This window comes from Catharus ustulatus, chromosome 6 (genome assembly GCF_009819885.2).
Source record: "Catharus ustulatus isolate bCatUst1 chromosome 6, bCatUst1.pri.v2, whole genome shotgun sequence".
NCBI classification, from domain to species: domain Eukaryota; kingdom Metazoa; phylum Chordata; class Aves; order Passeriformes; family Turdidae; genus Catharus; species Catharus ustulatus.
The window spans coordinates 48,313,351-48,336,258 of record NC_046226.1 but is presented as its reverse complement, the minus strand read 5'-3'; the positions used below and the strand labels follow the sequence as shown (position 1 = coordinate 48,336,258).

Here is a 22,908-nt window from a genome sequence, read left to right as displayed (position 1 = left end):
GAAATCTGCATCCCTGTAAATGAATATCCACAACATGAGCCAGAGATGAGAAGGTAGCTGGCGGGGGGAAAGCTCAGCATGAGCACACCGAGGGTCAGACATGGCTATGCACAATCAGACATTTAATGAATTTCTGCAGACAGCTGCTTACATAACTGTCAAGCTGTCCTATCAGCCCTTCAAAAGCACTGAGGCATTTCCCCTCCTTTAAGGAGGGGAAAAAACCCCGCTCTGAAAGATAAGAAAAGCAAAACTCATAGGCTGCAATAGTCGCAATTACTTATAATAGCTTATGAGTACATGGATTAAGCTTTAATTATTGCACTGATGCCATTTGTCTGCTATTGGATGTGCGGAGGAACCAGTTCTAACTTGTCAGATACAATGGACTCATATTTTCTAAAGTTTAAAGAGTTATAGTTTGCCCTTGCCTTTTGCCAACAGTATATTTCCCCAGTTGAAGGAAGTTATTTTATACTATTTTAAACAAAGGTTGAAGAAATTTGCCGTAGGAACAAACTTCCTGAGTTTCATTATCCAGAGCTTTAAAATGACTGGCAAGCTTCACTTTTGAGTCATATAAGTTAATTGATGACACCATAATCAGGAGGAGTAATGCTGGTCTAATCAGGTATTCTTTCTTCCTGGTAAATATAATCCAGGATACCCTGAGGGATTCTGCTAAGCACAGATGTAGAGAAAAAGCACACAGAAAAAGAGGACAGGAACACATTTTTCAAGATGTCTTTTCCCCTTATTCAACTGTCGAAGAGAACAAACGCATTGTCCAATGGGGATTATAAATGAGCTTCTGCCCAAAGTTAAAACTGAACTTCTGAAAATATAAATGCTACCACTTTGAATTTCATCCTTCAGACTTTGACAACTTTTATCCTATAGCAAAGATTTACAAGAGAAAAAGGTAGATGTAAATTATTTTTAAAAATACAAGACAGGTTGTAAAATTATATACTTTTTCTTTCTGGTGAAAAGAAGGGACAAAAGGGACAAAGGAATACAGCCCTTGATTTATCCATGGATTTGCCAAGTCTCATGACAAGATGATGAAAAATCCTGTAACTATTTCCATTTGATGGAAAATGTAGTTTAACAACCTTATATGAGGGCTCCCAAGAACGTATCAACTGCCTTTAATAAACCAAGACTAATTAGCACATTCTGCAGCTTACCTCCATGCCCATAAGGCAGCAGCACTTGCCCTCTCATGAATGCATCAAAAAAGATGCAACAGTTTAGAGGAACAAGTACTGGAGAAGAGTCAATGAAGGATTCCTACAAAATTGTTGTAAGATGTAATTTCAAGGAAAAAAAATTGTTCAGGCCTCATGTACACTGCACTTGTTTTGTCCTTTAATGGAATTAAGTAAAACATACTGACTGCTGTCAGAAAAATCAATTTCTTTGCCCAATACTCTAAGTCTTACACTGTCAAAGAACTGCTGCAGTACCTTTCTCCCCATCTGTCCCAAACAGAGCTGTTGTATCTACTTTTCCCCTTTATAACCTGGAGTAGAATATACAAAACTTCACATTGGAAGCAGACAGATTGGTGCTGGAAGAGGAAACGTCTAGTTCAAGGTTAGTGTAATCTCACTAGTTTGGCCATGACTGAGAGTGAAATATTCATTCCCTGAATTGAAACATCCATCAAACTGTCGTATGAAATCAATCTGAACTTACCTGTCAAGAAGAACAGAAAAATCATCAGGAGGACAGGGGTTGTCTCCTGATGTCATTCAATGGCTGTAAAGATACTGGTTGACTACTAGAAGTGCAAACAAGGCTGAGAAAACAGCCTGTCACAGCCATCTCCCCCACAATTTCATTACTCTCATGGAGTATACCTGTATCTTTTTTTACATAGGGATTCACTTCTTTAAATTATAGGCATTTCCCAGCTCTCAACTTCAGTAACACCTCATCCTCTCTCTAATGAAAGAAATAGTTTTATGCACAGGAGAATTTACAAAACCTGACTGTTTAGCTCCCTTTGTGGGTTGTAAGACTTTCACTTCAGTGGAGGAGCCACCTGTGAGCTTTCCCTCTTCCTCCTATCCTAAACAACTGCTTAGTTAATGGAATGGAGTATTATTCCTTAATTCCTATGAAATTAAGGTAAGGCCAGACAAGAAGTCCAAAAGTCATCTGGGAATGAGTGACATGGAGACAACAGGATCACATAACCCTATGCAGCAGTGTATACACATCTGCCCAATTTTTTCTTGTTGCTCCAACCTGGCTAAGGAGGTTGAAATAAGGAAACTCATGAAGGATAAATCACCTGAATCTTTTTATTCTTTTATGACAGCAAAGTATGCCATATCTGATGAAACTATTATTCAGTCCCCAGTAATATACATGGCAAAATGCTATGAGCCATGATAAAGAAACATAAAAAGAATTCAACTTCCCAAGTATCCTAATTTTCTAAGGAAAAAGTCACTTTCTACAATAATGACCTCAAGTGAAACATGCTAGGAGATAGCAACATAAACTTCAGGATTATCATCCCTCTGAGTCACTTACACCCTATTTATATCCAGTTGAGGACTCAGTGGTTCCAGCACCATTTATAACATGTTGTCTCCTCTTTCAAGGGTTTTTCCTTTTTTTTTGTAATAGTTTCCAGAAACCAGGGCTATTCTGACATGCTAAAGTGACAAAATACTATAGGTAACCTTATTCAGCAGCAGAATACTAAATGTCTATCAGCTTTTAAATATGTGTTCTCTCTTAACAGGAAACAGATTCCATACTTAAAGTTAGATAACATGTTGTTAACTTCTTTTCCACCCTACATTCTCTTCTGAGACCTATTCTCACCACGGGCCCATGTTTGAAACTTGTGTGCAAAGCTGTGCTCAAGATCTATGCTACAAGACTTTTTCATGATGTGTTGTGACAGATTAAAAATAAAATCACCTTATTTTAAAACTACAGTTCTGGAACCCTGTGCTCATGCAACTTCAACTACAAGGCAAATCAATCAGTTTCAAATTCATATTGGGAGTAGCTGGATCATTCAAACACAATGAGGGAAAATATTGTCACTTATCTGGCCAACTTTAAGTTCTCATGCTTTCCCAAGATACCCTGATCACAGTAATTGTGCTGAATCTTCAATAATTGTACTGAACATCACCCAGGATAGAAATAAAGCTTCCTGAGCGCTGTCCTTTCTCCTGTCCAAAACAAATTTGGAGAGATTTCCTACTCAATCCTTCTCAAAGATCAACAACTTTTAAACCAAATACACTTTCCAACTAAAATCCTTTGTATCCAGAGTTTTTAAAAGATATATTATGTTTAGATTTCCTCTTATTTCACAGTCCTGAAGTGATATTAACACTTGAGTCTGTAGGTGACAAGTGTGGAAAGTACTGCAGTCACCTCATCTAACACTTACATTATCACACACATACATATATATGTATTTTTAACCTTTAAGACTGAAGCAATTTATCATACACACTCAGAGTTCTTTTACTCTTCAAAATAATGACTACAAATAAATCTTTCCTAAAATTCTAGCAAACAATCTACTTGGAGCATCAGTGAAACCTGTTGAAATGTAAGACTGCACTCATGCCACCCTACAATGCTAATTTAGTCACCCGATTGCCTATTAACCCATAGTTGAGTAACTCCAAAGTAGGGAAAATTTCATGTATAACATGACTGCCCCCTTGTGCCAAACGAGATCCCCTTCCATTAGAAGTGGGATTTCTCACATCTCTAACTTATTTCTTGTGTCTTAATATGGAAAAAAAAAAAAAAACATTAAAACAAGTAATTAATCTAGTTTCTTAAGTATGAAACTAGAGCTATACAGTTCTTGAAACTATGACAAAACAAAATGTAAAGCAGGGATGATATAAAGCAATTTGGAAAACAGCACTGCACAATTCCAAAGTGATAGGATCTTAAATCACAGTCAAGTTTATTAACAACATAAGGAAAAAAGAAAAAAATAAAGAAAGTATCTTTTTCCATCTCAAAGGCTGTTTTCTTTAAGCAGTTTCTGTTCAGAGAATGACCTGAGTTGAAGGGATTTTAAAGGTCATCTAGTTCCACACACCTTGCCACGGGCAGGGGCACCTTTCACTGAGCTGGGCTCTCAGAGCCCCATCCAGCCTGGCCTCAAACACTTCCAGGGGTGGGGCATCCACAACTTCTCTGGGCAACCTGTCCCAGTGCCTCACCACCCTCAGAGTAGAGAATTCTTTCCTAATGTCTGATATAAACCTGTCCTGTTCCAGATGGAAACCATTCCCCTGTGTCCTGTATGTATATCCTTGTAAATCATCCCTCTCCATCTTTCTTGTAGTCTCCCTTCAGGTCCTGGAAGGTTGCAATTAGGTCACCCCAAAGCCTTTTACTTTTCCAGAGTGAATAATCCAAATTCTCTCAGTCTTTCCTCGTAGGAGAGATGCTCCATCCCTCTCATCACCTTGGTGGCCCTGTAGTTGAGTTATGAAATGAATACAATGAAGTCAAACAGCAGGACTGTGAGCTGAGCTCGCTGGGTCAGACACCCAGTGCGACTCACTGGCAGCTCTGAACACAACCCTAGGTTCAACATGTGGAACAAACTGTACTACCAAGGGAAAATTCCCACAGGACCTCAACAGTCCAAGTGGGCACACAGACATGTACAGCACAAACATTCACTTTTCACATTATTTGGATGGAAACCTACAAGCTAAGAAATGGCAAAATCAATTTCCTGGGAGATACTATTTCTGATCATACAGCCACATGGTTCCTAAAGGAGAACCAAGGTGTCTAGAATGCAGCATCACAAATTTAATACCAGAAAAAAAGAAGCCATCAAGCCAACTGTAATTATTTGAGTCTGAAACACAACATTTTGCCAACAGAACTAAAGCATCACATTCCAAACACAAACACATCCAGTGGTATCACCAAGATCAGCTGACTTTCTTCCCATATCCTCAGCTCATTTCCTCCTTCTGTCACTGCTGATACGGCTATTCCCATTCACTGAAGCTTACATCCTTCAATTACTCTCTTTCCTCCTCTCTCATTCTCCTACAACCCATCTGCTTCTCCACAGCATCGCCAAGGCTTGTCCCCTTCCTCTCCAGCCCTCCCCAAAGCCAGTTCATTCCAGCCTTTCAGTGAGCTGACCAAAGGGAGCACAGATGGGACAAGGGTAACCCAGGAATTAAGGTACAGCTTTCTCACTCATTTTGTTTTCCTGCTACCCAAACTCTCCCCTCCTCTTTTTTCAATCTCTGTACTACACCTGTCACTCCTGCCATGTGCACCTTGAATGTTTTGCCCATCAAAGTTTAACTCTGTAGAGCTATCAATCTTCTTTCTCTACTGCATGTTTTATACATTCTGCAGTCGACACAAATGTCTTACCTAATCAGGTAGGAACTGGACTCAAAACTTGAAATTCAGATGTGAATATTCTCAGACTTCAGACACTTGGCTTGTTTTTATCCTTTCCTCCCTTCCTCTTATTTTTTTTTTTTTTTTGTTATCTGTAGATCTGACACAGGGACAGCTTGCTTGCATAAAAACCGTTAGCAAATGAGAGACTCCTGCCATTCAAATATTTTGAATAATACATTCTTCTCTCAATTTATCTGCAAACTGTACTGACTACAGCTCCATTAGGTATGATTTATACTGAACTGGATTTTTAAGAAGTTCATACTTTTAAACTGTGCTTCTCTCAGAAAAAGTTCCTAGTTGTACTATGTCTCACATGTGCTATTGGTGGAAATACTGTAAGGTCTATAGGATACATTATTTGTCAGCTCATAACTCACAGCAAAAGTCTGAAAGCTTTCAAGCTTTCAGACAAAAAGACAGAAACAATTAAGAGCTCTAATAATCTGATCCTGCTGTTTGCAGTCATTTAAAATTATTCATGTGTTTCAATATGGAAGTGATTTAACATAATTTAGCAAACCTGAAACCTACATTAAGATGTAATAATGATGAATGGATGAGACTCAGCACACACACTTAGAAAAAACCTCAGAGTCCTGCAGAGTAAAGGAAGTACCCCAGAAAACCTGGCAGGTGCCTCAATGTGGGTGGTCTAAAAAATACCAAAAAACCAAAAACCCAAAAAACAACAAGAAACTAACCACCCCAAAACCCCCCACAAAATTCAAAATTAGCATCTGAAATTTTTACATAGGCAGAGCTGGGTTAGGTTTCTAAAATGAAAAGCAGATGGACTGAGAACAATTTCTAAATTCACTGAAGAAGAAATACTATGGTTGCTTCCCCCCGCCATTATTTATTATCCCAGCAGCCAATTTAGGACTCAAACACAGCTATTTCTGGTCTGCTACCTTCTGGCTCTTGGCATTGGCTCCATATACACCAAACACAGTGCAAATCCTCCAGGACAAAGCACAGTGCAAATTTTTACTTTTCCTTCCAAATAAAAGCATTTCTCACAAAGCCTAAAAATGTTGAAGTTCTAAGAAATTAAAAATCAAGAATAATGAGTGGCACATCAACTTTTTAGTGTATTTATCACAGTTAGAATACAGATGAAATTTTGTAACATCTGTTTAATTGGGCACCTGACTTCCTGTTCCTGCTGCATTATCCATTTGTTTTATGGGATGGGAAATAAAAAGAACCATTAAATGTTGCCCAGCTTTAAAAACAGCAAAGGGTTTAGGGTGGGAAGAGAAAATAAATACTTTGTCTTTTACACTGTAGTGAGGAATGTTGTGATATTTTGGAATTCTATCATCAAATAAAAATGAGGAACTATTTAAAAATATGTATATTTTTATATATATAAAACCTATATATATAATATCATATACTTTAAAAAATAAAGTTGTTGATTCACAATATTTTGTTTGCTTTTATTGAAAAAAAAAAATCAAATCACATATATACTGGTGTCAAATTTTCAGCAGCCCTGCCATGACTTTGCTATTTATGAACTGTTCTCAGGTTATAGACAGTGCATAAATAGGTATTGATTAGGAAAAAAAAAATTAGATACAAGGGCTCAACTGCTTTTTCAATCAAAAGCTACACTACATGGGGAAAAAATAATCAAGTCATGAGGACAGTTCAAGTACATTTCACTGCCTCCATGTTAAAGGTTTCAACAAAGTGAACTTACTGTCAGACACAAACAAATAGGTCATTTCAACTAATGCAAGGTTCCGATTTCTGTTCACTGCCCTTCATATTTATGTAATGACCACAAAACATTTCTGGAATCACCTGGTGTTTTCCATTCATACACTGTCTAGATTATGGAATTGGCCTCCTTGAAAGTGCCATCCCTCAAAAAAACCCCTGCACCAACAAAATGCATCCTCACAACCTCTCATTAACCAAGATCCACACAATGAGGGTTATGTTTCTGCTGTGTGCTGCTCACTTCACCAGCTCTCTGCAGGATGTTGTGTCATGCTGAACATTCTCTGCCTCTTTTTTCAAGGCTATCATTTTTAGGGGCCCAAAATTCCTGAAAGATCCGAGTTCCTGGGAGCCACACCACTCAACAAGTCCCCTTTTCAGGAACAGTCACACTTCTGTACACAACACTTGGCTGCACAGGAGATGGGGCTTGGCTCTTGGGCAGACCCTGATCAAAAGGACATGAGGACAGACAACAACCAGTTACCCCTTTTTGATCCATTTCCCTTTTGACATTATACACTGCATTTTACATGGGAAGAAAAAAGGGAGAAAATGAACACAAACACATCAGTTTTCCTTGGGAAAGACAGACATAAATGAGTACTGGACATAGCAATAACAAGCTTCTGTATTTATTTTTATCCCAAAGTGCACTCAGTAACCACAGAATTGAGTGGGATACAGGAAGCTGAAAAAAAAACCACAGACCAAAACACAACTGCAGGAAATAGGTCAGTGCTTAGCTTTAGTTTGACACTGACAACTAGTGTAAGATATTTAAGGTATTTTGTCTGCAAGACAGTGAAAATACTTTAGCTTTTCTCAGCTGAACTTCCTGCTGGAAGTAAAACAAAACATACAGTTCTAAACATGGGGATGACAAAGTCCTTGAGACCCTGAGTGAAATCACAACTACATTCAGTCCTTGCAGTCACACAAAAACAAATTTCAATCAGGGGTTCCATAATCTCCTATGAGCTTTCTATCCAGAGCAAGTGCCAAGGCCATGCATGCTGCACTTCACATATCCAGCATATCCAGGATGATGGAGAGAGACTCCACTTTACAGCTCTGCTATGGATTTGGTAAATGTTTGAACCAAAACCTTCCACTGCAATAAGCTTTGCTGCACCATTAGGGTGTTAATCACACTTGATCATGTTTATAACTTCGGAAAAAAATCATCAACAGTGATCAGAAAGAGCAGCTGCAGAAGAAAGTGTTTAACGTGCCAATGCTGTAATTTAATTTCCAGAGAAATAAAGCAAGAGGAAAATTCTACATTCAGTCTGAACTGGGTACTGGTCATACTGGGAGCAGCATTTACTCATTAAGAAAACCTGCAATAACTTCTTGGTAAAATACTGTGAATGAAGTTAATAGAAAAATGTATTGACAATATAGTCAAGCAATTTTCAGGTCACCTTTGCCCACAGATTGTACATCATGCAATTTCCTGTACAATTACAGGGTTATGCCAGGTAAACAAACTCATTTACACCTCTTGGAATTGTTTCCCTGTGCGTTAACATTTTACAGAAAGGTATTTTCCTTTAGCATTGCAGTTCTGGTGCATTATTCAGCACTATTTAAACCAGCTGTTGGTGTCCACTTTTCCAACCAAGTGTACTTTATGACAAAAGATGCCCCAACAAGATCTTATTAAAATTAGTGATCCAAGTACTAAAACACAAAGGTCACACGTGCTATTGGTTTTAAATACTATCCTGTTCCATGCCTGGATCTGATAGTTGAGCCTGGAACTAGACAATTAGGACAAAAATACATTAGATGAACTATTTCCTTCTTGGTTTACAACTCTGCCCCAAGCACAGACTCGGATATCCATGACTACACTCAGCAATTGTTGCATTAAAGATTTTTTTTTAACAAACACTAACATTTTGACCAATATCAGAATAAAATTTTTGCTAAAAAAGCTCATTTACTAGTTTGTATCTGCCCATGGAATAAATCTCAGTGCTCAACTATGTCTCCTGGTTGTCACCAACCTTGACCTTGACAGGCGTTCCTACAGCCTCATACTGATACCAGGTTTTCCTACTGGAAAGCTGTGATGTTGAATACAGTATGTTTGCTACACAGATTTAACACAGTCTATGCAACATCTGTGGGCATAATGCTGCCCATAGATTTTGGAGAATTCCAATACAAATGCTACTTACAAGTCATAAATTTCACAACTTCATAACTTTGTTACCACATTGGTCAAAAGCTATTACTTTTTGCATCATTGATAAAATGCTAAACATAATTAAACATATCCTTTTTATTGGATAAAATAACTCCCAATGAAAGTGCACACATGAATTAATCAAGTTTTTCACTTCCAACATATCTAAACGAAAACCAAAGCCATTCTCCATCCTCATAACAGAAAAAAACTTGATTCCTGTCTTGAATTTTAATTCTGGAATTAACTCAAGATGATGATAAAAAATTTAACCTTTTTTAATATTAGATAAAAGCGGAATATTTTTATTGTCCCCTCATCCAATAAAGATTAAAAGAAAAAAAAAGGTTTTGCACTTATCCTTGTGCATGATGCCCAAAGTAAACAATGATTAAAGTTAGTAAGTGGGGAGTTGCTTGTTGTTTTTACAGCATAGGAGCCCTGTACTTCTGAATCACTAAGCAGCTGGAGTCTGGTTTAATTACTCAACATCAATCAAGATGTAAACCAGCACTTGGAGACCAAGGAATGCAACGTTCATCTGCAACACAAAAGAAATAGCTAAGCTATCTTAGCTTCTGCCTAGACGGTTTATACACTAGAAAAAGTCAACACATTACTTTTATACCATGTCAGTAACATAAAATAGCCAAACAGTAATTTTGCACTTCACTTGAATGCATCAGTGACAATTTGCAGTAAGGGAGAAAAGACCATGAGAGTCTTATTTCATACAAGTTTGCAACCTCAAACACAGAAGGTATTTGTCCTGACTTCTGGCAAATAGCAGTACTAATGTATGACAGCATTCTCATCTCCGCCCCCCCACCCCCCAAAAAAATATATATAGATAGATAGAAAGTTAACGTGATAAAAAGTGGAGAGGTGAAATTGAAAACTTTAGATTCCTGCCTGAATTTTTTTCATCTTGTTAATTCTTTGATACGAGTCTTTTATGTGATTATGCTCATATTAAGCACACAGCACAGTAATGCTGCAGCTTGACAGAGTGCTACAGCCTTTTACAGGATCAAAGGGAATCTGATTATCCCTTCAGCGCTATAGACATAAACCCCACACTCCATCTAATCTATGAAAAAAGCAACCACCCACCACAGTACACAAGAACTTCTGCCTAAAGATAAAAGAGGCGAGTAACCACATGGGACAGATGTTCGCCACACCACTCATGGCACTGTCTGAAGCTGCTCTGTTGCTGCAGTGCCAAGGGTGAAGTAAGACACCATGAAGAACTGCCCAAGTCTTCAGCACATCTCAGGTTAATCCACATATAAAAATAAATGCTGTAAATAACTGCCTGTATTACAAAGCCACAGTCAATGAACTTTAGCCAGTTCTGCTGTGGAACAGATGCAGAACTCGGGAGCAGTTTGTGTGCTGGGATCCCCTGTTCACAATCATACAAACACACAACAGGCCCCAGCTCAAAGGGCTGCCAGGTGAGGCACAGGATGGCCAAATAAATACATCCAGATGCAACAGCACCTGCTAATGTCACATTTGTCTCAGCACAGCAGTAGCCACAGTACTTTCCAGGTGCAGGGAAGAGTTTGTAGGGATTTTTAATTTGGGCAGCTGCACACAGAAATGCACCGTGTCCAGATAATAGCTCGTTGCTACAGTGAGTGTGCCATAGCCATTTTGGCAGTGCCTCTAGCTAGTATCCATATTCATAAGCCAAAAATAAAGTTCTTATAAACCATGATGAAGATACTAAAATATCCATCTACTCTTCCACATTCAAGAGAGAAGTTTGCTGATGTCCTGCTCTGCTACAGCCATCCAACTCTTGAGCTGCAGACAAGCCCTGCAGCCCCCTACATCTGGGGCTAACAGCAAACTAATAATTTCTCACATCAGAGATTCTTTGAGTCCTCTCTGATGACTATACTGCATTGATCACTGCTCAGAGCATTTTTAGGACTGGACTGCTACAGCTCTTTTGCTCTCCCATACAAGCAGCAACAAGATATCAGAATGGGGTGATGACACTGAAATCATTAGAGTGCTTTGATTTACAACAATTCTGGAGTCTTTGCCTGAATAAGGAACTTTCCCAGCTTCTTGTTAAACCAGATTTAGGGGCACTTCATATCCTCAAGTGTCTTCCAGAAGCCAAATAGATAAAACAGTCAGATTCCTGATACATACAGAGTTCTAGGGTCAATTTCTATGGCCAAGTTTATTGTAAATTTATAACATGAAATATGGGATATAATAATGCTATTCCATACCAAAGGGAATAACTGAGGGAAACAGTCCTCCCCTTTTCAGTAAATTATTAAATCAGTAGAATTCCTAAGGGAGCTTGATGGCACACTGGAACATGAAGAAAAAGGATGGTGCCCAGTGTCCATCAGGCACTGAAACCTTTCCTGTTGCAAGTCAAGTAAATGACTGGAATAATGGCATGTGACAGCAACCAGAGATGAGGGAAGATTAAGCTCTGGTCTTAACTCAAGGATGTTCTTCCATAGCTGCTATCACTGTTCTCCTAACATGCCCTGTCATAAATGATAAAATGGACCCCATGGAAGTCATGGTTTAAATGTTGTTAACAGCATTTAAGGGAGAATTCTTGTGGCAGTAGAAGTCAACTCTTCTATCTGGCCCATTTGAGAGTGAAACAAATATTTGCTCAGACTTCAGAAGGTCATTTTGGTATAAAAGAAGATAAAAGCAGGAATCTTTTATAATATGACTAGCAAATCAAAGCAAATAGGGATTCCATTCACTGATAATCCAAAAGAAAAGAGACAGTTATAAGACAAATACTGCACAGTTTGTTCTAGGGAATGTGGTTGTATCTCTTGCCAACAAGCTATGTACTGGTAATTAAAACACAGAACAGTTCATAAAAATATAAAACAAAAGAGAAAGAAAACATTATTTCCAACAAAAGCCAGAAGTAACTGCAGCACCATGGACACTGCACTCAGTGTTTACCAGCACATTTTCTCTCAAATATTTCAAAGCAATCAAAAGCATCCATTTCAATCATTCACAAACATTGGTCTTTTACCATTTCATCTCAATTTGGAAATTGTTAAAAAGCCCCAAATCAGTTTGCTTAATTATTACATCTATCATTCTGTTTAACAAAGAAGGGTTACTTTTAAAATGTCATGACACACAATGCTTTCAGGATGGAAATAGCAAAAATCAAGTGCTTTTTGTTTTTATGTAAATCTTTCCTTTAAGTGAAAGCCCACTGTATAAAATCTAAGATCACATCAGTATGTCACTGCAGGAAAAAAATTATTCGATATGTAAATACAAAAACCCAAACTAATTAAATGCTTTTTCATCACTCCAGTTATGAGGTACATGAAACATCAGGGAAGAATTACTAAAACATCAAGGATTGTTGCTATTTTCATACAGACAGTAAGAGGCTCACAAATATGCCATGTTAGCTAATGCTTACACCCAGAAATACATGCAGTCAGCTGGATCCACATAGTGCTGAAATTAAGCAATTACACAAACACAGGGCAAGAGCCTCTTGGTAACTGAGGCTCAGCTACAAGTAGCATCGATTTTCCACTGCTTCAAAATGCAAATAAAACTAAAGAGTCAACACAGAGAAACAGAACAGGAGACAATCTGGGAACACACTGGGAGAAATAACCCAGTGAGAAGTCCAGAGGAGAGGGGTGGTATTGCTGCAGTTCAGTTTCTATCTCTCTTTTACAACACCACAGACTACAGCAAGCATTAAACTGAAGGGCCAAGTTCTATCACAAACAACAGACCGTGTACTGCATTTTTTAAACTGTTACAGATCATTTTATAGGTTGTCCTATTTGAACATCAGGTCTCAATGTCCTTTAATTATTATTTTTGTTTTCTCAAAGGTGTACTGATAGTGGTTAACTGATAGAGTTATCTTTCTTACTGAAAGATTTCCCATTAGCAATTCCACAGAAGTAGAGCTACATTAAATACAACATTTATTTCAAAACAGGTTTAAAATAGAGTCAGACATATGTCCTGCAAAATAAACCTCACACTTGCATTTTTATTACTGGACACAGAACCAGCCCTATTAAACTCAATAAAAATATGCATCTACATTTACCAAAAGAGTACAATTTTTGCATACACAAATAGGGCTCTGAAATTTAATTTAAAGGGGACTTTAGGCCTAGAAGCCTTAAACCCTTTATCACAAGGGTTGAAAGCTGGCATTTACTTTCCAGGACAAGTGAGGGGAAAAAAATCTCAGCCTCATTGGTTTTTTAAACCACAAGGATGCCAAGTGTTTTCCTTTCAGTACCACAGCAGGTACCCCACTCTTCTGACACATCTGTGCTACCAGTCAAAAGGAAATATTTTCATACAGTCAACCAAAAGTCACTTTCTAGTTGCATGACTCAAATTAACTGTGTAAAATTTACTCATGTATTCATGACTTTCAAAAATTAATCACCCTTCTGTGATTAATGGATAATATAATGCACATGTTGCAATAAATATATAATATATAAATTCATAATTCCATGAACCCCAAATCCATGCATGCTCAGGTCAAGTGTTATACATTGTGCTTCTAATTCTAAAAATGGCATTGTGTTTCTGTTTCTCTGATAGAATATGTACTGCTTTTAAGACTTGAAACTAGATATATGCACACATAATTCGACTAGTCTATACTATAGCTAGTGCTATAATTCTGTTGAGTTTGCATTGAAAAACACAGGATGTTGACTAACTTTTTGACTAACCCTCATATCTGGTGCTGATCTGGCACTCTTTAAGGCTTTTAATTAACTGCATACAAAGTAAATGCACTTCCAAGCAAACAGTTCTCAGGATCTACATTTGGGCACCCATGTTTCAAAGAGATGTATTTAAATTAATATTTTATCCAGTTTTACATTTAATCCAATTAATTCAGTTTTGATCTAGACCAAAAGTCTTAAAAGAACCAGTGAATTCTGTTTTCTTCCTCCCTAGCAGAGACTCAATTCAAAGGTATGGGAGACACATTTTGTGGTGTCCCATCATTCCTGACTTAGAGCAATCTAGGGAAACTTCAACAAAGGTTACAACCAAAATTAGGAGGGTAAAAGAGAACTATATAAGTTACTGGAAGTCAATAGTGTTCATTTGGTGAGGTTCTTCATCTGAAACACACTACCTATATTCTAAGGTCTTCCACAAATAGTTAATAGAAAAAAAATTTCAGCTGCTGCACAAATTGGACTTAAAGATTATAGAGTGCCTTGTGAAATGCATCACTAAGAAATAACTAAAAAATTCCCAGACTCAGAATGGGTAATGGAAACTCCTAGCACCCAAGTTTATTTAAAAAAAAACTTTGGAGGCAAAATAAACTTTTAAAAAAGCAACACAGAGAAAACATCTAGATCTGGTTTTGTTGCTCCATTGTTCTTGTCTAAGGCTTGAGGAAATTTATTACTTCCTCCTCCTGCTTGTGCTACTAAGAAATTTTCCAGAATACAAGTCTCCTAAATCCTCTGCCTACAAACAGACGTACACTTGGGTGAATCGGATGAAAATGCAAATACCTCTGTTTGGGGACAGAGAAGATTCCACCCAAACATTTACTTTTTCTTTAATAAATGCCTTTACAAAATGCCTCTAAAAAGTATTTTTGCTCTTCTGTGCTAATAATAGTATATAAGAAGAAGGTCTGGAAGTTGGCAGCAGGCATTTCTGCATGTTTTGTACCTCAGAAATACAAGTATGCCAAGAATTTTAATCTGTGGTTTCACTGCAGAAATCCTCATATTTCTAGAGGGGAAAAAATTGTTTCATTCCTCTGGTAGAGGATATATTGCCACACATCTACTACGGCAAATAATAAACAGTTTTCAGGATTTTGAATTAGACAACAGAAGATTTAATTTTAAAGGCATTAGAAGAAAAATCTGCTGCAACTGTCTTATTTTAGAATAATCTGAGAACCTAAAGACACCATTTTAGCATAAAAGACAAGCAGAACACCTTCTTCCAAAAGGGAAAGTAGCAAAACCAATAGCAAAAGGCCTGTTTCAGATCCTTTTTTTTGTATACAACAAAGCAATAATAATGATCAAACACAATTTTCTTGCAATGTAGAACATAATTTGCCCATTAGAGAAAGCGCTGCTGAAATGGAGAGACTTGTATTTCATGAAAGTAGTGTTTAAAATTGGCACTTTACACAATTCCACTGGAACACAGTGGAGGGAGTAAGACAACCTTTACAAAGCAAGTACTCCCACACGTTGTCTCCACACAAAAATGTTGAGGCTATCAGCCACCAGCTGCCCAGAGACATTAGCCAAGAACTAAAGCCTTGTGTCACAGCCAAGTGAACTCGTCTCTGGGTCAGCACGAAGATTTACTGGCACTCACAACAGGATGCGCCAACGTCAAGGTGAAAAGCGTTTGACGCAAATATCTGAGACATCCGAGCCCCACCAGCTCCTCCCACCTGAAGTGCCCTCTCTTGTGTGAGTGAGCCAAGGCCCAGCTCAGCAGCCTGGACTTACTGTGAGATGTGAGTGATTGGGGTCAGCAGTGTCTCGCCCTCCAGGTCAAGCTCATCGGCAAAGCTGCTGGTCCTGATGAAGGCTCCTGTGCCCACATCCAGGAACGCTGGGCTCTTTTTCACTGGGGAGAAAACATGCACAGGACAGCTCAAGCAACAGCATTTGACTGCTGCTCATATGGACCTCTGAAATACTGTGCATTTTAAAAGAATACTGAAAACAAAAGTTGCTACCAAAATTGCACATAAAACAGAGTTCACAAAAACAAAATTTTAACTCTTCCTCTGCCAAAGCATTTGAACTTCCGGCGAAGATTAATCTTTTACTCCTTTTTTTTGTTGTTCATACTCTGATACACTAGAACACTCAGAATATATAAATATATATATAGAGGGCTTAATGCATTATTTAGAGACAATTTGCTGGTTCCCTCTCACACTAAGGCACAAGGGCACCTCATCTTTGAACTCAGAGTCAGGACAGGTGCCAAGATCTCCAGTTCATCCCAGACAAGGTTCTTACTGGGAAGGCTGATTCACAAAACTTCAGACATTGAAAGTTTTACAGGCAGAGTTACATGAAGATCATCACTTTCACAGATCCAAGAAATCAGGGAGAGTGTTATAGTTTTCATTTTTAAACTCAGGCTCTGAAATTCTGTCAGATACTCACATTAAGTACATCAAGTGCTTTCTCCAACATGGCCCTAACATTCGTTCGAGAAGCCACAATATTTGCATATAAATAAAACCACTGGTGTGGTGTATATGACTGTAAAGGAATTTATAGAAAATAAAACTTGGTAACATTCCATAGAAATCATATGTAATTGTGACAAACCCACAGAAACCTTTGTCTGTACAAATGGCTGCAATATTCAATAAAACAATTATAATGTAGTAATTGATGAAAACTCTACTGTATTAAATAAAATATTTTGTAATATAGCAGTAAATAAAGCCACAAAAAAGCTAAAGGAATAAAACAGAAATAGTTATCTTCAATGTAGCTGATATTTTCTGAGCATTGAAGTGGAAATATCAAGAAACAACTATTTTCTTTTAATGCAACCATTTTACTCAGGTAATTGAGTATTTCCATATGGCAGAAATTGATTTGAATTTAGGGGAAAAAAAACCAAAACCACAAACAGAATTGAAAGCATTAATTCATCATTAAGCACATGGCTGTCCAAAACTACAAAAGGAAACTCTCTCTACTCCTGTAGTTGTCACAGGGAAAGGATGACCTCTGAAATCATAGTTTTAAATAAATAAATAAATAAAAGTGCTAGTAGATGCATTTATTAAAAGCAGGAGCCACTTATAGAACTTTAAAATTTTGTAGTAAGTTCTAGCAAGCATTAATTTCTACTTTTGCTTTTAATATCTTATTAATATTATAGTTTCATGCTATTTAATCACTTTGCTGTAGCCATCATTCACAAAAAATGGCTGTGAAACCAGCAAAATAATTCCAGAGAGAGATGTGCAGTGAAATGTCTTTCAAACAGACTTCTTTGGGCTTTCACTAAATTAATTTTCACTGTTTTCATTTCTACAAGACAAATAATTTTTCCCAGTTTCTAGCAAATAAGGACACACAAATTATTTTGTTTTCCCGATGGCAAGTGATAAAACCTGCTGAACCTAAGGCCATGTAAAGGGTTTGCTGAACACTCAGTAGACTGTGCTTGTGACAAACACAGCACATCCCATACAGCAATTCTTGGATCAATCTCAGCTACTGCTTCTCAGTTTCGTGGGAGGGGAAAGAGGGACTGGCACAATGATAAAAGAGTCAGAAGTCAAGACTGGACCTCAGCCTATTTGAAAGAATTCTTGTGTGAGCACGCAGAGAGCAGGAGCTGATTAGTATGAGGCAAACATGGTATCTCCTTCCCTCTGTCTTAAAAATTTCTGAGATCCTCATAACTAAGAAAAGAGCATGGCCTTAATGAGAGTTTCTCTGCCTTGAAACAGGGTTGAAGCAGAACACCAGGGAGCTCATTCTTTTAACTTATAAAAATATATTCATAGCCATTATACTTTGGACAAGTCTTCCTTAGAAGGCAGAGTTAAAAATACTTTAAAAATACAAAATTTCTAAAGATGAAGGCTAAACAGAAAAAAAAGACAAAGCTTTAGACACTAGTTTTCAATGGGTAATAATGGGTGAATTTAAACGTTTGCAATTTACACCCTGAATAACCTCTAAACTCAAAATTCTACTGAAACACCTCTTTTTAGAAACCAGCTCTATAATTTTTTTTGTGCCACAGAAGACATCTCCAGACAGAGCATTGCAGAGATTTAGTAATTAACAAAGGTGATGAAAAATGATGGAACAATGAAATATGATGAGCTTTACCTGGAGAGGAAGGAGCGCTGGAAGACTGCTGGTCTGTGGAAAAGGATGGCCAGGAGCGCTGACAATCTGAGTCAGAGTGAAGATGCACATGAAACAGAGATAGGAGAAGACCAAAAAAAAAAAAAAAAACAAAAGAAAAAAAAAAAAGACACTCCAGACAGACAGCTGAGGAGATGCAGACATACCTAAAATTTAGTATGTTCTATCTGACACAAAATTAAAAACACTGTGGAAAACGGTGGATGAAACTGTACAAGAGTGCATTACACGTTGGCAGAATGTTGTGGAGGTGTCATTGCTTCTCCAAGCCCATTTTTCATGGCAGTGTCAACTGCTGCAAGATATTCCTCTCTAAAGGCCAGCCTCTGTTTGCCCCTCTCCTCCAGACTTCAGGGCTCCTCAAGTCTTTCCCTTTCCTAAGTGTCCAAGACCCCTCTTGCTCTGGTTCACACTGCAGCTCTCTCCTGTCAGATTTCAGCACTGCCAGGTGGATGGGGCAGTTTGGACACCCACATTCAAAGTTTCCAAACACATCCCATAAAAAGTTTTTGAAGCTGCCCACTTCAACCATGTAAACCAAGTGCCTGCCTCCAGCTGAATCTATTGGGGAAATGTTTCAGGCAAGCAAGGGCAGTCAGTGATGAGAATGAGTCTCAGCAAAACAATCTTTACATTATGTTTAGTTCTTTTGAATAGCATTATGCTATTAATAACTATTTCATGAAGGACTGCCTGCAAATTCACACACTTGGGCAGACTGACATTTTTCAGGAATGGTGCCTTACTTTTATGCAATGAGAAAAAACTCTTAAAATAAAAATTGCATTGGCGTAAAGAAAAAAATATTCTAAAAACCCTCATTTTGCAAGTTCTCTCAGTGCTGCACACATCCTAGTTCCACCCAGGATTAATTTTTGCAGTAGCCAGAATGGGCCATGGCTCCTTAAGTTTTTGCTGAACTGGTGATGCCAGGAAAAAGAAAGGAGGGAGAAGAGCTGGAAATCTCTGGGTGCACAAAGATACTGGCAGGGAAGCCAGATGAGGGATCCAGGAGTGTGAAGACTGAAGTGTAAGTGAGCAGCCCAAAAATTTACTGAATGTGAGAAAGCAGCATGTGGATATGTTACTAGAGCCTTTCTGAAGACCAAATTAAAGTTGAATGAGTACCCTTTATCCTTGTACTTTCTAAGTTTCTTCCTTCTGAGCTTTTGACTTGGCATCTCCAGTTTTCTGTGTAGGTAATCTCTTTCATAGTAAGTAAAATCACACTCTCTCCACTTTCTCTGAGCTGCTGTGAGAGCAGGGTTAGATAACCTCTCAGGTCCACCCACTGAGCTCTGGCTGCCTGGCTGGGACACAGAAACTGAACCTATGATGGCTGGTAAAGCTCCTCTGATATTCCTCCAAGATTAAGGAATTTCTTATTCACATAAAACAGGTGATTTGTTTGGTGGTTCTTGCTGCCCTCCTGATCTTGTTCCACCATGCCCATCCCCAACAGAGATGCACATCTTGGAATGGTGGAAACTCAAGGATTGACTGGGGGAGACAAGCAGATCCAGTTTGGTTTTGCTGGCTTTTTTTTTTTTTTTCAGTTTTAACACCTTAATTGCACCTGTGTCCCTGTGGGTTCGGGGGTGAAGCTGAACCTTGCATCTTCAGTCAATTTAATCCGAGCCCAAGTCCTTGCACTTCCTTCCAATCACTGGAAGGAAGACTCTGTGCCTGTAGTGATTTCAGAGCAGAAAACTTGCAGGTGGCTCATAGCACTCTCACTAATTCACAGAGGTCTTTTCCCCAGACCTAGCTCTAATCCTACTGTCTTTGGGGAACACTCAATTGTTAAAAAGTGCCTAAGCAAGCACATTAGAAACATCACGAGACTACATGGCTGCTTAAGTGATCACAGAATCCAGACAAACAGTAAAATAAATTATTTAATTTATGGGTCCCCATCTGTTCACAGATATCTGCAGCACATTTTTACAGGAACAGATGCATGTACTTCAGAATGCACTGGGGGGTCAAATTTGAAAGTTTTCTCCCATCCTAATATAGTTATTTAGAAATTAACTCATATGCTTAGATAACTACTGAATGAATTGTATTTTATTTATTAGAAAATTATCTTTTTCTATTGGTTATATATACATGAGCAAGTTTCCTCAAGTACAAAACCATTAGAGGTCATCTACTAATACAAATAAGGGCTCACTTTTCTCTTTGCAATTGAGACTGGGTGCAGTTGTGATTACAAGTGTGAGAATGTACATTTTCTGTCTGTCTAGATCTCCTTGGCTGCAAAATATTTCTTAGAAATTATATGGCACTAGACACACATGAGAAGCACTGCAAACATTACACTGTCATAAGCTGGCATGCTATTAATAGAATTATTTTCCTCAACTTACCAAGCAATTTTAACTTTCCTGTTTGTCCTGTATACTTGTAACAGTTTACAGAAGAGAACACAGATAAAAAAGAAAAAAGATAAGTGTCAGAAGAAATTAGAGAAAATCCTTTTACTGAAAGCTATAGAGCTGATTTTTGAAATGACAGTAGTAGGCTGCCATTAAATTGTATTGTCCTTAGCTCAGAAATGTGGTGGTAAAAGGTGGGACTTTAAGGATTTGTAAGGATCTGTCATTTGATTGTTTTGAAGAAAGGTCTGCACTCAAATTTTGAGACAGTGCTTGTCCACCTTTTAGGAGTTATGTCATTTCTACCACCAGATGCAATTTGCAACCATTCCTTAGCAGAGGCAAGAAAGAGTGGAAAAGCATGGATGATGCAGAACACAACACAAGCACACCGAAAAAGTACAGGGAAGAAAAGACTTTCTGCTTGAATGAAATATGCTCCAGCCCATATGGCTGTCTTATTTTAAAGCCTATTAAATTAATTCATGTCAGCCAAATTTTTGAGGAGAAAAAACAAAAGAACTTAAGGTATCTATAATCAATAAAACACACCTTAAAAATTAAACCTTGCTTTTGTTGCCAAAATTTAAGTGATACATTGAAAACTTCCAATAAAATACATTTGTAAAAATGCCACATTGTAAATTCAGAGTTATTTTGGAAGTTCAGTACGGCAAAAGCAAATACAAATAAGCTATTAATCATAAGGTAATTATCAATGACCTTTTTTCCTCATACTGTACCATTTTGTACAGTGACATTTTACACAGATGGATCCACATTTATCTTAAGTACTTCTGCTTTCAAAACTTGATTCCCAGCACTGAGCAGATGGCATGAGCACATGATGGCTTCATGTAGCAGATCATGTTTGGTGCAGCCAAGGCACACCAATCCTTCTTGGTTCAGGTACAAGCACAACAGTAACACATCCTGGGTGAATTACACATGGAAAAGCTGACAGCTAATCCCTGCAATTTCAGACAGTTGCTGGATTGGGGAATGTATGCACCAGCCTAAGAGCCACAAGTCTTCCAGCAGGCAGAAATGACAAATTATTTCATTTGTCTGCAGAGGAGCATGCTCATTAAAGCAATGGTTAAATCTCACCCAGACAAGCCACCAACCAAAGGCAAAAAAGCAAAGTATTTTTGCTTTAGAATGACAAGAGCTTGTTCTTTCCTTCTTTACTATTCATACTAAAAAGGACCTGTATGCAAATATAATCATAGAATTCATCACTGGCATTTTGTAATGGAGCTTCTTACCAGAATTTTCAAATGGTTCAAAACTGAAATCAGGTTTCCTGTCCTCTGCCACGTGGTCATATGTGATGTGTGGTATAGCCAACATCCTGTCTGGAGAAGAAGGCCCATTGTCCTTGTCTAACTTAAATTTCTTCTTTTTAACCTAAAAAAACCCACATAAATTAAATTACTCAAACCAAGTCACACAGAGTTGTCTCTTCAGTGATGTCTTCAATAATAACACAGTCCCCAATGAGCTATAAGCAATTAAAAGAGTGCTTGAATTATATTTTCATGATTCTTCTCTGTGTTTCTCATTATGCTGCCCCCTCATCCTGCCAAAACTGGCTAATCACTAGATTTCTGCACATTGTCATTTCCAAATCCCTTGCCTGCAGTAAAAATAGAAAATCTGCTAGTTATGCAGCAGCTTATATAAATCAAACTATTCTAGAATATCTTTATCATTTTATGTATGGATGCAATAAATCACACCCTCAGCACAAAGCCAATGGATATATTGCTACTGAGCTCAGATGAACCTTGGAGATACAAGAGAGGATTTTTGCACAACATCCTCTCCTTCTAGTTTGACACTGGTGTGCAACACTCTCACAATAGAGGATGGTGTACTGCATAATCGAAAAGGGTTTTGTTGCTGTATTTAAAACAAAAAAAAAATCGGAATTTATGGAATCTGTTGATATGACAATCTTACTGTATGGAGGCACAAGAACTCTTTACCATGAAAGCGTAGAAAATCAATGGCTGAGAGGAACAGAAGTTTTGTTAGATTTTGTTTTAATAAATTAAAAGCTAGTATTTTGGAAATGGTGATTTTCTTTTTTTTTTTTTTTTCACCTTTCCTAATAGTTTTCCAAACAACAATGGTAAGTAACTGATTGATGTGCCTGAGTTAGGTCATAATTACTCTTTTCCAAACCCTTAGATCCATCAAAAAAAGTCAAGCT

At 37.8% G+C, this 22,908-nt stretch overlaps 1 protein-coding gene across 2 annotated transcripts in view; it reads right to left on the bottom strand.

The window, feature by feature from the left end:
- The window catches only part of KCNQ1 (potassium voltage-gated channel subfamily Q member 1), a 324,081-nt gene that overhangs the window by 210,929 nt on the left and 90,244 nt on the right, over window positions 1–22,908 (bottom strand). The window contains exons 10-12 of one of the 2 annotated variants that reach the window (XM_033063899.1): window positions 21,959–22,100; window positions 20,682–20,708; window positions 15,901–16,021 (exon numbers count right to left, since the gene is read on the bottom strand). In XM_033063899.1, coding sequence (XP_032919790.1) covers window positions 15,901–16,021; window positions 20,682–20,708; window positions 21,959–22,100 — 290 coding nt within the window. The remainder of the gene's footprint in view (window positions 1–15,900; window positions 16,022–20,681; window positions 20,709–21,958; window positions 22,101–22,908) is intronic. The other variant, XM_033063900.2, reaches the window with a different exon arrangement.